This window comes from Anopheles bellator, chromosome 1 (assembly GCF_943735745.2).
Source record: "Anopheles bellator chromosome 1, idAnoBellAS_SP24_06.2, whole genome shotgun sequence".
Taxonomy (NCBI): Eukaryota; Metazoa; Arthropoda; class Insecta; order Diptera; family Culicidae; genus Anopheles; species Anopheles bellator.
In genome coordinates, this window is record NC_071285.1 from 6,738,634 (window position 1) to 6,754,817 (window position 16,184).

General features: G+C 54.1%; 3 protein-coding genes across 4 annotated transcripts; 1 reads left to right on the top strand and 2 right to left on the bottom strand.

Moving 5' to 3' along the window:
* Positions 1-26: 26 nt before the first annotated feature.
* LOC131215502 (uncharacterized) lies at positions 27-1,052 on the bottom strand. Its single transcript, XM_058209896.1, has one exon. It carries the CDS (start codon positions 1,050-1,052, stop codon positions 27-29), a length of 1,026 nt encoding a protein of 341 aa, XP_058065879.1.
* Positions 1,053-1,231: 179 nt separating this feature from the next.
* On the top strand, positions 1,232-4,334 carry LOC131215525 (dynein regulatory complex subunit 2). The gene is made up of 4 exons (XM_058209918.1): positions 1,232-1,372; positions 1,449-1,701; positions 1,771-1,994; positions 3,315-4,334. The coding sequence occupies exons 1-4, from the start codon at positions 1,232-1,234 to the stop codon at positions 4,332-4,334; spliced, it is 1,638 nt and encodes a 545-aa protein (XP_058065901.1).
* Positions 4,335-4,392: 58 nt separating this feature from the next.
* Positions 4,393-14,457, bottom strand: LOC131216323 (switch-associated protein 70-like). 2 transcript variants are annotated; one of them, XM_058210777.1, is made up of 5 exons: positions 14,363-14,457; positions 6,736-7,115; positions 5,977-6,168; positions 4,635-5,894; positions 4,393-4,559 (listed from the first exon to the last, which is right to left on the bottom strand). In XM_058210777.1, the coding sequence occupies exons 2-5, from the start codon at positions 6,832-6,834 to the stop codon at positions 4,434-4,436; spliced, it is 1,677 nt and encodes a 558-aa protein (XP_058066760.1). In that variant the 5' UTR covers positions 6,835-7,115; positions 14,363-14,457; the 3' UTR covers positions 4,393-4,433. The 2 variants fall into 2 exon arrangements, with proteins under 2 accessions (XP_058066760.1, XP_058066758.1); XM_058210775.1 differs by having other exon boundaries at positions 14,302-14,425.
* Positions 14,458-16,184: the final 1,727 nt, after the last annotated feature.

The following is a 16,184-nucleotide window of genomic DNA, read 5'->3' on the forward strand; positions in this document are numbered from 1 at the left end:
AACCGAAGATGTTCTCGAGCTTTATTCTACTTCTTCTTTTGTTTGCCCTTTTTCGTCCCTTTCTTGCTCGTTTTGGTCCGCTTCTGCTCCAACGTTTGTTTCCAGGCCCGTTGAAGAATCCGTACCGCGTGCAGCTTCCGCATCTGCTCAATCTTCTCCTGCAAAGCGATCGCTTCAAGGCTCTCGATTTGATGGCGCAACTCTCGCAGCTGGTCCGTCTGGGGCTCTAGGACCGTCGCTTTCCAGCCCTCCAGACCAGCCACGCGCTCTTCCAACTCTTCCAACGCCTTCATCGGCTCGCCGATAAACTTGTCGTACTTTTTGATCCACAACTGCAGCTGCACCATGAGCTTCGCGATCCGTTTCCGCTTCTGGTCCGCCTGCTCCAAGCTGGCCAGATATTGGGGTACGGTGCTGTAGTCCGGTTCAGCGGCCAGCTGTCGCTCTAACGCTTGTATCCGGCCATCACCGGCCACACGTAACTCCACCAGGTCCGCTTGCGAGGCGTTCAACTGATCGTCCAGCTCACGATCGCTTCGCACCCTAAGGTCACGCCGTTGCTGGCGCCGTTCGGCAACCTTTCGCTCGCCTTCGGCCAGCTTTCGAGACAGTGAATCTATTTCCGCTTCCTGGCGCGCTATCAGTCGCACCCAGTGCAGTGATTCTTGCTCGGAACGGTGCTTTATCCGTACCGGTGGGCTCCCGGGGCGTAGCAGAGACTTCTCGCCGATGGCTCGTATCTTGCCAGTGATACAGTGCAGCAAGCTCGATTGTCCTTCCGGTGGCTGCTGGGGAGCCGAGTTGGCCAGCTTCCTCAAGGTTTGCTGAAAACTCTCATAATTTTGACCACAGGTTATTGGTTCGAGTAACAGATTCCACAGTTCTGGCTGCTGCTCCTGTAGGTGCCCCTCAACCCTTTCGAACGTTTCCAAATCGCCCAAAAGTTCTTCGAACGCTTCGTCAACACGACGTTTCTGAAGAACGAAGTCTACTTCACCGATTTCGCCATCCTTCGGCTCCAGCAACGCATCGAGGGTCGATTTCGAGCACATTCTGTGAACAAATCAGGCGAACGCGTGAACGGTTACCAGGCAACAGCCGGGCCGGCGCTGACTTTGTTTATGGCAGTAAAACACCACGCCCGCTTTGCGTTAGTCCAACAGGAGCATCTCGTACTGAAGGTTCCAGACTCCAGAATTGACCATCGCAAGAGTGGCCAACCGAATTCAAAATGGGCAAGAAAAAAGGAGGAAACAAGAACAAGTTGGCGAAAATGTCCGAGGAGGAGCGGGCACGCTACCTGCAGCACCGGGCCGACATGGAGGAAGAAGCGCGGCGCCGCAAGCAGCAGCTCATTGCCACCTTTATGAAGGTAGGTTGGGTTTGGGGCTCGTTAACTGCTTGATTCTGCCACTGACCCCCCGAAATTGCTTCACCCTTCCGGAAAGAACAAACTGAAAAAGGAGGATGCCTTCGCGCGGCTCAATCTGGCGAAAATCAACCAAGAGTGGCGCACGATACTGCGCAACATCAAGTGCAAGGAGCTGAAGGACGAGGTGGAGGCCGTCGAGAAGATGTGCACCGAGTGCATCGAGAACAAGAACGCGGTCATCAAGCGGTTACTTTGCGACCTGGACGAATCGGAGGACCTCTACTCGACGATGCTGCACGCGCACATGGAGCGCGTAGAGAAAATCATAAGTAGGTGCGACCGGGTCCGGGACCGTTAGTCCGCTTTTCAATGACCTCTATATGATCCTTCCGCTTTAGGGATCCACAACGATCGGGTAGACTTCCTGGCGCAACTGTACGAGCTCGACAAGCGAGAGATTATCGAAAACTACGAGCGTGAGATGGATCTGTACAAGGGCAAGAAGTTTGGTCTCCAGAAGGACCTGGAGTGTGTTTTCTACGGCCTGGCCGAGAAGGCACGCACCGATCGGTTGCGCAACGACGAGGAGCATATGCTGAAGAAGGACGAGCTAAAGAACTCGGTAAGTATCGGAATCCGGAAAGCGCGCACATTTGACCGCATTGAGGCGGAATGCATTTTATTAGATTGCATGCAGTTCGGGGCCCCCTTGAAATGGATAGCAGTGTGCCCAGAACGTGCTGAAGTCTATACGCTACCCCCGACCCAGGCACACCTAAAACATGGCCGACGCTTCCATGTCCCAGTCGCTACAGTTCGACTGGAACCGATCGGTCAGGCACGTCACGAGCCGCATCGAGTAGTCGCACTTATCCCGCAGCTGGCTATCCAGGCCGAGCATGTGGAAGCACTCCTGTATGGAGTCGACGTAGAACTCGCGCAGCTCCCGCTCTCGGATGTCCTTCGTGATGACGTGCAGCACCTTGTGCTTCTCGGGCAATCCGTTCGTGCCCGTAGTCCGTAGCTGCTCGAAGAAACACTGCATCAGACAGGCACGATCCCGTTCGAGGGATCCCGACCCGTTACGTGACCCATTCCCACCACCGTCGGCACTCGGCATCGGCGCCGGGGCCCTTCCACGGTACGGCCACTCGCTGCCACCCATCGCTGGGTACTGGCGCCTTCTTCGGTTGTGCTTTCGTCCTCCGTAGTCGCGCCACATCTGTTGCTCTTCCTGCTCATACCGATCACGTCCATTGCGACGATCCTGCCTCATCCGATCGCCATCCCCGCGGCCACGGTTGTCCCGATTGTCCGCCGATTGTTGCCCCCCGGGCCGTTTTCCATTACTTCCTCCACGATCGCTCTCAAAGTGCCCCCTTCCTTGATGTTTCGAGTAAGACATCTCCTCCTGGCGTTCCTCGCTGGAGTCCGCGTACGAGGAGTCATAGTCCGGGTACTCGTCGCTACTACGGTTCGTCTCCGACTGTGGGTTCGTTATCTTGGTCAGGCACATCCGGATGATCTTTTTCACGTCCTCACTGCTGGGGCCATCGTTCGTACGGCACCGGAGTGCCTCTGCGCCATTCTGGATGACCACTAGGAGCACCGCCAGTAGCAGTACTCCGCGACATCGCTTCATCGCTCTCGACTCGACTAGAATGACGCCGAGTACATTCTTGGAACCTCGGAGTAGAACTCACTGCCCCACTCGCCTGGTTCGGGTGGCCTTTTTATACCCATTCAAACGATGGCCACAGTGGGTTATAGTCACCCCACAGCACAGCTGTCAAAACGGGGCGACAACAATGGAGCGCACCTTGGGGACATGATGTGAAAACGGACAAGTTAATTGAACCGACTGACGGGCCTGTTACCTGTTACCCGACACTGCCCGACTCATGCTGACCTTCATTCTTTCCCCCTGGTCGCGACCCGGCAGATGATACTGAAGCTGGAAATGATCACCAAAGAGCGCGAGCGCGAAATGGAGCGCCTGTGGAAGGAGTTCCAGCGAGTGCTGAACCTGTACCTCCGGAACACGGAGGAGTACCGGAACGAGTACAACACGCTGCGCGATCAGGACTCGACCGATACGAAAAACATTCAGGATCACTACGCCGAGGTGGCTCGGCTGAGCGATCAGATCGCCGATCTGCGCGTGAAGCTGGCCACGCTCAAGGAGGAGCACGAGTTCAACATGAAGCAGATGGCGCGGAGCAAGGCCGAACTGCAGCTACGAGTGCAGAACCTGAAGCAGGAGATGGAGCTGGGCTGCCGGCTCGATCAGGAGCAGCTGAAGACGCTGGCCGTGGCGAGCAACGCGGCCATCAAACACCTGCAGGCGATGCTGAAGAAGGTAAAGTCCATCCTGCAGATCGCGACGTTCTGCAAGAAGTACGAAAGCGAATCGGAAGACCTGCTGCCGTTCGTCAGGGACGTCGGCGGTGACTCGACGCGATCGCGGTCAGCGATCGAGGCCGGGGACCCGGGGGACGGTACGTCGCTCGGTACGATGGAAACGTTCAAGCAGGAAGTGTTCGGTACGGCCGAGCTGTTCGAAAACTTCTGGATGCGCTTCAACAAGGCCCGCATCGATGTGGCCTGTCTGCGGGAGGAAAAGCAGCAGCTGGCCGAGCGCAACGAGCAGCTAAAGGCGCACCTCAAGGACTACCTGATCGCGGTGAACGTGAACAGTGGCGGACCGGTCGAGTCGTACGAGGGCGATCTGCTGACGCGCCGTCCGGCTTCGATGACGATCGAGAAGATGATGCAGGGCGACACCGGCGAGGCCGGCCCCCGGAAAGGTTCCGTTCGGTTCCGCCCGAACGGCCAACGCCGGCGGCCGGTTACCTGCGTCGAGGCGAACCTCAGCAATGCGATCCGCAACGATCGCCTGCTCGGGGTGCGGGCCAAGTCGTCCGGCCTCTACTCGATGTCGGTCCAGAACCCGATGGCCTAACGCGCCACTTCGTTACGTACGGAGTTTATTCATCTCATCGTGTTACTCTAGTCGGGAATGGTTAGTCCTTAGGCGTAATGTATACAAAAAAGTTCGCGGCTAGCTGAACCTGCTCGATGCCCTGGTGCCTGCCACGAGCACTGGCCGATCGGCCGCCACGAAGGATTGCGTCCGGCGGATGATGAACTCGCCCGCGCTGCCACCGCGGTAGGCTGGGGACATGGCCTGAAACGAGGGACCAAGGGAGAGTTCGTTCAGTACCGGGTCACGCGCCGGTCACCGGTGGTGCCGGTCACCAACCTGCAGTTTCGCCTCCACGATGCCCTTGTTGTCCTCGGACAGCTGAATCTTCTGGCGCGCCAGCTTCAGCTCCCGATCGAGCCGTATCCGTTCCTCCTCGAGCTGGCGCAGCATCGCCTGCGCCTCGTGCAGCTTCGCCTCGTTCTGCTGCTGGCGGCCCTCGAACTCCATCCGCTTCTGGCGCTCCTGCTCCAGCAGGCTCTTCTGCTCCGCCTGCAGCTGCTCCAGCTCCTCGCGCTTTTCCCACTCCTCCGCCAGCACGCGGGCCTGCAGCGCTCGGACAATCTCTTCGTCCCGTTTCGCCTGCGTCTCGTCCTCCAACATCTTCTCCAGGCACAGCTTCACGTCCTCCAGCTCGGCGACCCGGCGCGAATCTTCCCGCGCGACCGCCTCGTACTGACGGGCCTGCGATTCGGCCGCCAACCGCGCCTGCTTCTCACGCTCCAGCTGCACGTGCGTTTCCTCGAGCCGGCGCAAGTGCTGACTGCGCACCTGTTCCTCCTCCAGCCGGCGCCGTTGCTCCAGTTCGCGTGCCTGCCGGCGCCGATTGACCGTATCGCGCTGAAACCCATCCCGACCGGTCGAGTACGTGATCGCGAGCTGCAGCGCGGCGATCCACTGGAGCCGCGTCTTGTGATCGAGCGTCCCCAACTCGTACGTCCGATCGCCGGACACCAGCGTGAAGCGCTGGACACGCTCGTGCCGGCCCGAGCTACTCGGCTGACTCGGTTTCACCATGAAGCGCGAATCGAGCACGATCGTACCGCAGACTTCCCGATCCGCCGGATGCTTGTAGTACGACAGTTCGCACGGTCGCAACACGAAGAAGTACTCCCGGAACGTGGGCAGCACGTAGCCGCGCCGATACAGACAGCCCTTCTTGATGACGTCCTCGATCAGCGTCTGGTACATGTCACCGATCGCTTCGCAGATCGACTCCCGGTAATCGTTCACCTTGTCGTGCTGCTTGAACCGCAGCAACTCGAGCAGCTCCCCAAACTCGAACGCCTCGCAGGTCGACCGGCGCAGATGGTCGTACCGCCCATCGGCCTCGTAGTTGAACCCGAGCGCGTTCAGCAGATGCTTCACGATGATCAGCGCCTCCAGCGGGTGAATCTTCACCGTGTAGTTGTCCGGATCGGCCGGGTCCACCGATAGGTCGGCGACGAGGCAAAAGATACGGAACAGCCGGTAGATCGCTTCCTCCGTGTAACACTCGTCGTTCGTCACATAGTTACGGCGACAGACCAGCCAGCATACCTGGAAAGGGCCGAGGAACGAGAAACTTTAGGTCGAGCAACGTCGAGGGGCCCAACCGAGGGGCCTCTCCAGAGGTGCTTACCTCATCGATTTTCGTTTCATAATTTCGCAACGCCGCCAGCGGTAGATCGTTCGAGAGGCCGCCGGCGAACACTTCCTGCGCCAGGTAGTACCGGTAGTGCTCGAAGTTGAGCGTCGCCGTCGACCGGAAGTGGTCCAACCCACGCTCAACACCGTACAGGTCCAGCAGCGTGGCCACGTTGGCCGTCAAGACCTGTCAAGAAACAAGCAATTAGGTTATGGTTCGGCTGGTGAACAGAAATCCGGTGTTTATTAACCCAAAACCGGAAGGCGGCAACACGAAACCGCGTTTATGGTTTTCGAAACTTAATAGAGTGTAAATCCTGAGCTAAGCTCAAGAAGCTAATCCAATTGCCGGCGGGAGACTCAACCACTCGGAACGGTGAGCTAAAATCGGTGCTTCTAGATGCTAGGAGCAATAAGGAAGTGATGAGCGCCTAATGGGCGCCTCCTCGGTGGGGCTCGGCTCCACTTTTACGATCGTATATTATGTTTAGGTGCTAATGGGACCATTGAATTGGTGCAAGAAACTCCCAAGAAGGTGTGTTACTTTTGAATGTGAATATTACAACCAGGGTTACCAGTAAATACGTAGGCAAACGCCCAGATAAAATTAGAAAAACGGTTCTGAGTGAACCTGATATGAACCTGTAAGAAAACCTACAAATTCTACTTAACTCAAAAACGTAAAATAAGTGACCTGTAATTACGCAAAATGGAACTAGCAAATTGTTTAATAAAGACACTTAGCACCTCTTACCTTCAGCTTCGATTTGCTGACGAACCCATCGCGATCCTGCTGCAGCGCGTTGAACGCATGCCAAATGCTGTTGGTAACGTTCTTCAGCAAGGTGGCCATTTTCAGTTTCGGCCACGGTAGTTCGTCCGTTCACTTCACTGTTCGAGTTCTTTTAGTCCACTGCTGCACTAAACACACTCTTCGTGTTCACCAAACCCCGAGCTCCTGTCACCAGCAGGCCAGCACGTAGCAGGATCACCGGGCAGCTCGGAGCGAGCTCATTTTCCGGCGAGCTCCGCGCCAACACTAACCCCGATAGCTGCGAAGGCACGATTAGAATCCTTCACAGGCCGCGACGAATTACGCGATTCACTCCCAAAACACCTGTGCCGCCGAGTGGGCTGCAGAAGAGACACACGCATAAGTACGGGGGCCGACGAGGTTCGAGAACAACGATTTATGGCGGTGGCCCCCTATTATCTAACGAGCTGTTCGATGATTCGTTGGCGCCGAGACGGTGTGAGTTATGAGCAACGGCATTAATCGGATTGCGCATCCCCCCCCCGGCAGCCGTATGCGAAGAGCTCTGGGATGCGGATCCGCGAAGCCTATGATTTTCCCACGACTGCGGCGGTGCTGATGTGAATGATGTCACAACGGCTACTGTGATGCGAACAATTCAAACCCCAGGCACGCACTCGGCGATTGCGGCAATATGCGCTGGTAGTAGGCGTCGATTGTTGGTCTCTATTGCCGAGCCGAGTGTGACAGCGACTGTATCAAACGGCTTATCTTAACTTGAATCGAAAGCAGTGCGTTCGAAGTAATGGCAGAAATGGGCCATGTGAATTGGTTAGTTTTACATTATTGCGTGGCGTTAGAGGCGTAGGCACATTTTATGGAGCCTTTGGCCGAATCGTACGCCATCGTGCGAAGAGCTAATCGTGCGGGACTTGAAACGATCCAGTAGGCCACGAAGCTGTTTTGACAGTTTCGAGTGCGGCTTAAGATTCTTATTTCGTTTAAAACTTCTGCAAACTCTAAGGTAGGTTCCGAAAAGCTGTCGGTGAATTATCGGCCAACGGAGAGCGCTTAATTAGCATAAGGTACGTAACGTGTGTTCCTGTTTGTCCACTTCTTCCATATATTGAGCTGTCTCTCTAAGCTGGAGCAGATCGTTACGGGAACATTACCACGCGCACTGACTTTATGCTTGACTCGTTACACTAACGCCGGCCCCAGAAGTTTCACCAACCACCGGTCCCAACCATATTAGGGGATGGCCCGGTCCAATCGCGGCCCCGGAGTGTTCCCGGCCTGGCCCGGCTAAGCGTCACTTTTAATTGCTAAACACCACGCACGCACCACACCACAATTCGCACCAGCCCCCCCCCCCCCGGACGGAGGACTATGCTCGTCCGCCCACCCCGACCCCAAAAACGGCGCTGACCACAATCTCTGCTAAACCGGCGCGATCGTGTACGCAACGCGAGATTATGAGAAGATTTTGGTCAGGACGACTTTCGTTGAGAAGCCGCGCAGCCGAAGTTGTCGCCGGTGTTGTGCGTGAACATGGACCACCGCGGACTCATATTTTGCAGGCTCGTTTACGTGATTGGCCGGGCCATTAGGATGTGACAAAGTTTTGGCTCAATGGCTCGACCGTTTACGGTTTTCTCATCATCGCCACATAACTTCCAACGGCTTCCAATCGGCCACAGTAAAAAGAAAGCAGCGTGGGGCTTAGTCTGGGCACGGTGAAGTGGTGTCGATCGATCGGTTAATTTCACCACCGCCATCGTTGGGAACCCTGGACTACCCTGGGCAGGTGACCAAACACGGTTTCAACGGGTTTCGGTAGGTTCTACCGAAAAGGAGTCCGTCGGTTTCGAAACACGTTTCGGGCCACCTCCAGGACCTCTTCCAACGGGGCACACCATTTACGGGACGCCCCGGGTTTTTGCGGCCAACGACCGGCCGGGGATGAGCCTTTTAACGGCAGATTCGAATTCGTGTCTAAATCTGTCGATCGGAACGGTATTTCCACAGCGCCAAAATACACCGTTTCGGGTCAGCTTCAAGGACCTCTGGGTGGCTCCTTTTTGGGGTGCTCTGTATCTAGGTTTTATTTTTTACACCACAAACTACATCCCCACACTGGCGCCATCCGATCGGGTGGCGGCGAATGGCAACATTCAATATTCTGTTCTTTGTCGATCGCCGAAATTTAATACCTTCACAGCCAGTCTGACGAAAACAACTCACCAGCTTCGCAATAACACCGTTGGACATAAAGATCGTCGCGATGATACTACCGGACAAGCGGGAAAATAAAGACATCGACCCGTGCCGGGGGTTACATTTCATTCCGACGTCAGAAAACACTTTGACGACGCCGATATCTTCATAAGTTGGCCGAGCGAGTTGGCCATTCCGGCGCGGCAGTAAAAACGTTGGATTTTAAAAGGATCCCATCTCGAAGTCGATTAACATGCCGTTAGAGAGGTTCCTGGGGCACTTTGTGGCCTTCAAAAGCCCAATCTCGTGGCATCATCTCATGGGGTTCTAAATACCGAGCCACCGCGATCTCGGTCTGTACTTGACTCGGGAGGCAGCTCGTGACTAATAAAATATCTGCACACCGATCCGACCGGACTGGACTCGCCAAATATGGACATTTCTTTATCATCGTGGCTCCACTCGGTCGCCGGAGCGAAATATTGTAAACAACGGAAAAACCCAACGGTCCAATGCACGATAAATCGAGCCCGAGTCAGTCGGCCGGGTGGACATCCATAAACCAAATGCCGGTGCCAGGCGGCTCGATGCCGTTTGAAGATCTGGAAGTTGCGGCCCAAAGGGTTCCGCCGCCGACGACGACGACGACGGGTATTCAAATCGGTCTCTCGTGGCGCGTGGCGACTTCCTTGTCGTCGGCGCGGCCCATAAACGAGTCGTAATTATAAAACGATCCCGATTCCCGAGCGGTAGGGCCCCACCCGCTGGGAACCGAAGGGAGCTCGCTCGTGGGCGTTCGGATCATTTGCGTGGCGGACGATGGATTCGATGCGGCCGCGTATCGTCCGAGAACCCCCGGAAACGGCGAGAGCGAGCGGTGCCCAAAAATGGTCACCCTGTGCTAGGGCATCCCTCACCGAGTTGTAGGGTTGTCCTCGGCCCCGACTTTGGCCGGCCGGTACGGCCAAAGTTGGCCTCCGCTTTTTGCGCGGTGATCGACGTGCGCGCGTGGTCCGTCGTCCTGATTGCCCGCAAATGTAAACAAACCGATCTTCCGTCTTCCTAGCCTTGACCGTCGTCGTCGTCGTGGAGCCGGTCTCGTCATCGGTCGGTGGGGTGAAACGGGTTTTATGCCCAAATATGCCCAAACACCCGCACTTAACTCTCCCGCAAGAGTCGCGGGCGGCGGCGGCGGCGGCGCGCTGCTGATCATTATGAATTCCACAACCTGCGTCCCGCGTCCATTAAGCAAGTGACAGCGAAAAATTGCTCGATCACGATCACTGATCGTGCTCTCAGCATAAGCCACGCCGTTGGCGCCGTTCGCGCGGCGCGCCACGAGACACCTTGATCTTAGCATTCGTAAGCGATCCGACAAGCTGACGGTCGGCCGCCAGGTGACAGCTGCGACTCGATTCCGCCACAAAAAAGGAACCGCGGCGGCTGCCTGCATCTGCATAGCTCTTGGTGCGCGGGAGTGCCCTCCAGTGCACCGGCCATCAGTGGGGGGTAATGTTTTGTTTTATGGCATCCCAATTTTGTACAGACACATTATGACAGCAATAAGTTTCCGCACCAGTGGGGTCCCAGCCAAGCGTCAGATGATACCTTGAACCTTCGCACCAATTGGCACCGTCATCGTTTGCGGGGCTATGGGACAAAACGCGATCAAGATGAAGTGCGTTGTGCCCGAGATGTTGGCTACAGAAACCTCAAGTGGCATGATCGACACTGCGAAACGCACATACGAGGGTCATAAGAACGTTTCATTTCAATCGATCACTTAATTATTTTTTTACAAGCCATTTAGTATCGACGTGTCACCGTTTTTTTACAACGGAAAAAGTAAAGTATCGTACCGTGTTTGAATTTTTATTTTTGCAAGGTTTAAAGGCAAAGGAAATTTATGAACCAATGTTGAAAGTGTATAAGGACTCGTTCGAGTAACTAAAAGAGAATTAGTAGAAGCTCTAGGCGTCTCAATGTTTTGATTGAATTGGTTTCTGTCTCCACTTTTAGCTAGCGACTTCCATCTGTTTCCAGACCAAACAAAATTCTCACTTCAAGGGTGATGTTGTATTGATTAATGTATTGATGCTCAGGGAAACCACACTGAGTAATACAGTGTATTTCAAACCATAAAAACTGTGCTTTGCTTATCGAACCGTAAAACTTATTAAACAACCCACTATCAGACTGTTATCGCCCATCAACGTCGATTACGGGCCGTTCCGAGAGGTGGCGGCCAGAAATTAGGCACGACAATTATCAGCCCGGACGCAGCATTAGCCGGGTGTCAATCAGCCAGCCCAGCCGGTGCCGGGTCGCCAGTCAAACACCTGATAATTGAATAATTATTTGACGCGCGACGATCATCAACTCCGGAGTCCGGGTGAATTACGCGCCATAACGGACGGCTGGCTGACTGAAGTCGCTTGTTCCGCAAATCATAAACCCATGTTCCAAATTAGGCCCGACCGACCTGTCCGACCCGGCGCTAATGGCCGCGTGCTGGGCCTCGATCACCAGTTGACCTCTAGGGGCGAGTTTTGTTTAATGGCTGACTGGCTGCCGGGCAGCCTGACGCTCCGGCACGTTGAATGATGTGTTTGATTACTGCTGGTGGGCACTGATCCTTGCGTCCTAAGACGAGGCGAATTTGAAGTCACCCGGGGCCCGGGGATCACGGTGACCTTGACGGCGCGAAACGGAAAGCAGAGCGTGACCAATAGGAACCGAAAAAAAAAACCCCAAACATATGGGTGACGATCGTTCTCTGTCGCTCTCTCGCGCATGATTCGCGAGGATCAATAAGGTGCGTGTGTTGTGACACGCTGTTGTGACAGTGCACGATCGGATCGAACACGGCCACGATCGGTCGAGCTTTTGGAGGTGAAACATTCCATCCGCCCGTGGGGGAAGGATAGCGCCGCCGCCGACGACGACGACGTCGTTCACCTTCCGGCGAGTGGCCTGTCTCCATCGTTCGGTTCGGTTCGTTTCGGCCGGTCACGGACGGTCACGATTCTCTCGCCGCACGGCTGGATGAATGAACTCATTGAGCTGCGCTGCGCTTCCTACACGGTTAGTGTCTATTTCTGTTTCCAGTTCCACCCATTGCCCCTCGGTTGGCCATTCAGACTAACTTTCCCTTCAAGCTATCGGCATTTCCAGAACTAATGAGACCGAGGTGGAAAGGAGCTTAATGAGTGGCGCTGGAATGCACGCTTCCTCGCGTGGTCAGATTTCGCCTTAATTGACCGTGGAGCGGGCAGCGTGTTTGAATCCGTGTTTAATCGCTGCCGGCGCAAGGACGAAGCGAATACTCCAATCTAATTACGGCGCATTCCGGGCTCGGCTCAAGCCAAGGCTCGAGCTGGCAATTCAACGCAAAGGAAGGGCGCATTTAATCATATTTTAATGGCATTTACTTTGTTTCGCTGCGAACAATGCAATCCGCGACCGCGTGACATCTTGCCGCGACCTTCGAAGGAACGCCAACGGACTCGCCGACAGATTGCTTGGAGCCGCCACGAAGTCGCGGAGAACTCGATTACCGCGGGCCGCGGGATGATTAATTAATTAAACGATCTGTGCACCGGACGATCGCTTCCCGAAGACGCTTCGATGGCAATAAAACTGCGGTGTGCGGTTTGGATCTATTGCTTGCCCCTCGTAAACCGTTAGCTGGGCGCTTTTCTTGTGGGGATCGTGGCGTGATCGTTCACGATCACATCGCCGCCCGTGTTCCTGTTTGCCTTGTCACGTCGGGCGACACTTTGTTTATGTGCCGTCGGCAGCATAAGCGACGCGGCGGCACTTTTCGATCGGAGACCTTAGAAAAAGTGGACACGCGCACGATCGGTCAAGGAAGCCACCGGGCGCACCGCCGTACCTTAACTTTTTCTGTGAACCCTTTTTTCTTCCACGTCCACGCAGTTTACATACATTGTAGAGCTCTCGCGAGACACGGCTCGCGATCTCGCCGTCGCCGTCGCCTTCAGGAAGACTATCGACGTCGTCGATCGGCGGCGACCTCCACGGCCACGGAATGACATGCACACGCAACGCTGCAGCTGTCGTCGGTGCAACCACACGCCTGCTCCGGCCTGCACTTTAGTTCCTTTTCGTTTTCGGTTCGATTTTGCGAACGGAGGTGCGAAATGCGAAAATTCATCCTTGAGGGCCACCGACCCGCCGCCGTGTCCACAGCGTCATTCCGGTGCCCTTTTACCACGTGGTCAGCCATGAACCGTTGACCGACCGTATTTCCATCATCCGCGGGCGACGGCCACAGCAGACTCATCCAGCTGGAATGTGACGAGCTCGGCCCTCGGGGTGTCTTATCGTTCGACCAACAAATGCTTTCGCCTTAAGCCCCAGACCCGGCCCGGCTTGTGTTTATTGTTTATCCATGATGCAGTCCTCTCTTGGACACACAGCAAGTGACTCATCCAATGTCCAGCCCGGGACCGGGAATTCTGGGGCCCATTCAAATCAATCAGTATGCCAAGAACATGGTTCCAAAAGATCTGTTTACTTCCGATCGTTCGATCCATTTGATGGGGGGGATTTCGTTTAGAAAACCACGTCGGGAGCGTGGGGAGTCCTGTTGTCCGGTGCATGTGCATTTGCATCACTCGATAAGCAGCGGGCCATTTTGGCAGCGACAAGTCCCACACACGGGCCGTGCGCAATTTCGGTCTTATCTTAATTTCATTCAAATTCACCAGCAAACGGCGCAATTTATGTACGCACGTCGCCCCGTCTGGTTGGCCGGCGTGGGCGAAGAACATCGAGCTTTGGGATTTGATTACGTCGCGGCGCCGTGGGTTTGGAACACGAAAGAAAGGTTCTCACCGAGCGCCGGCGCCATTGGCCATTGGGCAAAAACAACCCGACAGAGTGTAAAACTACAAAAAAGTTACATTCCATTGTGTTGGGCCGTCAACTGATCAACCGCAGCCGTAACCATCAACCATCCGGCGCCCCTTCCGTTAGTTTCCGCACGAAAGACGCAATTGTCTATGTCCCGCCCGTCTGTGAAGAGTGTAATGATTAAATTGAAATTTATCTTACATCCGGCGCACACAAACACACGGGGCAGCTCGTGTGAATGGCCACGCACACAGGCACCTTACAAAACGGTTGATAAGATAAACATCACTAGTTCGGTTCGAAAGAGTTCCACATTGACAGCAAATCGCGCACCGGTTTCATAGATCATAAAGCAAAACGTCCGCCAAAGAGGCCCGGAACCCGGAACCGAGAGCTCCGATTACGGTCCATCGCGATCACGAACCTTGAAACCGAAAAATCGCACACTTGACAACACTTGACAAAAATCACCTTCTGTGCATCTTGCGATGCGATCGCGTAACCCCCACAAAGAACACGGTAAAACAATTACTCAGCACGTAAAATGACCCAGAATGCAAGCGGTGCCAGCAAAACAATCTCCTCAGCACAGACACACTCCGCGATCCACACAACCGTCGGCGATCGTGTACGGCGAAAGACTGGGTGACCGCTTCGGGCCGAAAGCTCGGCTCGGTCTGCCACCACCGCCGCATCACATCGTTACGAAACCGCCCCGCGAACCTGAACCCGTTTTATGAATCATCCGATCGGACGCACGCACGGGAAGGACGTCGTCGTCGTGCGCCTGATGCGTCATGCGCCAACATTCTTGAAACCGATGCCGGCCAGGCGGGTGCAACACTGCACTTTGGGTCTTTGGGCTTTCCGGTGGAAATTTGGGCGGTTCGATGGCCGAGACGACCGAAGATAAGGGGGTGCGTTTTGTTGAGGTTCACGAACGCTTTCCCTTGCTTACAGTCCTTATTAGGGGTTCCAAGGCGGTGAAAAACTGGTTCGACCGCGACGCACGTGCTGCCGAGGGCAAGGAATTCCAAATATTCAGCACGGTACCTCATCGTCGTTTTAGAAAGGAGTTGATAGCTCGTTCACACAAAATAATGAAATGACGATCATTAAAAGATGATAACATCGTTTGTTTGAGCGATTCTCGAACCCAATGGGGTAGCCTTCGTTCTTTCTTTCGAGCAGTAAACGGGTTGGTCTGTTTGGGATGGGACAGGGACAGGACAATGAACTGATGTAACATACATACCCAGCTGTATTATCGTTTTCTATGTATTTACTGTACGGAACAATTAGAGTAACTTTGCTTTGCAGCTCCAATGTTTGGCTCGTTTGTTTCGGAATTACACTTATGAAAATTTCTCTGTTTTCTACCGAGTTTTGCTAGGTGAGTTCCCCGCTAGTGAAATGTTAAAGTGTATGTAGGTGTTTATTATTTTTGTAGTTTAATTTCAGCTGCTGATACTGATATACATTCACGTCCAATCCAATCTGTTTTGGGGTTATTAATTATGACAACTTTTGTTTCGTGTAATTCTATCGTGGCTATTACGACAACTCGTTTTCGGGTGAATAGACGGTCCATTGGTAAAGGTAGAAAGTGTGTACTCGTATTGAAGAAGGTATAATTTTGTTTCCTTTGCGGCAGATCCGTTTTTCGATCTGATTAACTAGATCCTGGTCTGCGCTCAAACTGTACTGCAATCCACAAGCGAACGATGGGATCCACACGCACCGAGAGGACACCGCTTCCGTCTGAGCATCCGACCGGCTTTCCAACATGGCAACATTCAGCAGTCAGGGAGGATGGATAGATTGGCCCACGTTCTGTGACCCAACGAGGAGACGAGTTTGCTATACAACTACAAAAGTTTTCTGAATGTTTGTTTCGGGTCTTTTGCTTTGGCACCCACGATACGCGTTCATTGATGTGTTATGGACAAGAAACATCGATTGTTTGTTAAAAATGTACAGAGATTCGATAGGTAAATATAGAAAAATAGGAAAACTACTGCAAAACATCTCTATTGCACAGGGCGCATCTGCAGCCCATTTCTGTCTCCTTTGAGCTCAACATTATTCTGACTCACTGACTGACTCTGACAACATCACTGACAAGATTCTGAGTTCACGTATGAAATTTGACTATCACTGACAAGATTCTGAGTTCACGTATGAAATTTGACTATCACTGACAAGATTCTGAGTTCACGTATGAAAAGTTCAAGAATTTGAAGACTCCTCACTCCTCCTCCTAGAAGATGTCACTAGAACACACAGAAGGATAACGGTGCCGAAGGTGTCATTTAGAACGCTTTGGGAATTGCAACTCCGTTCTCCAAAGTCCG

Coding starts and splice junctions, on each gene's coding strand:
- LOC131215502 (XM_058209896.1), bottom strand. CDS start 1,052: ATGTGCTCGAAATCGACCCTCGATGCGTTGCTGGAGCCGAAGGATGGC.
- LOC131215525 (XM_058209918.1), top strand. CDS start 1,232: ATGGGCAAGAAAAAAGGAGGAAACAAGAACAAGTTGGCGAAAATGTCC. Junction 1,373..1,448: donor TCATTGCCACCTTTATGAAG/GTAGGTTGGGTT, acceptor CCTTCCGGAAAG/AACAAACTGAAAAAGGAGGA. Junction 1,995..3,314: donor AGGACGAGCTAAAGAACTCG/GTAAGTATCGGA, acceptor GCGACCCGGCAG/ATGATACTGAAGCTGGAAAT.
- LOC131216323 (XM_058210777.1), bottom strand. CDS start 6,834: ATGGCCACCTTGCTGAAGAACGTTACCAACAGCATTTGGCATGCGTTC. Junction 6,169..6,735: donor TCAGCAAATCGAAGCTGAAG/GTAAGAGGTGCT, acceptor GTTTCTTGACAG/GTCTTGACGGCCAACGTGGC. Junction 4,560..4,634: donor TCGTGGAGGCGAAACTGCAG/GTTGGTGACCGG, acceptor CCCTCGTTTCAG/GCCATGTCCCCAGCCTACCG.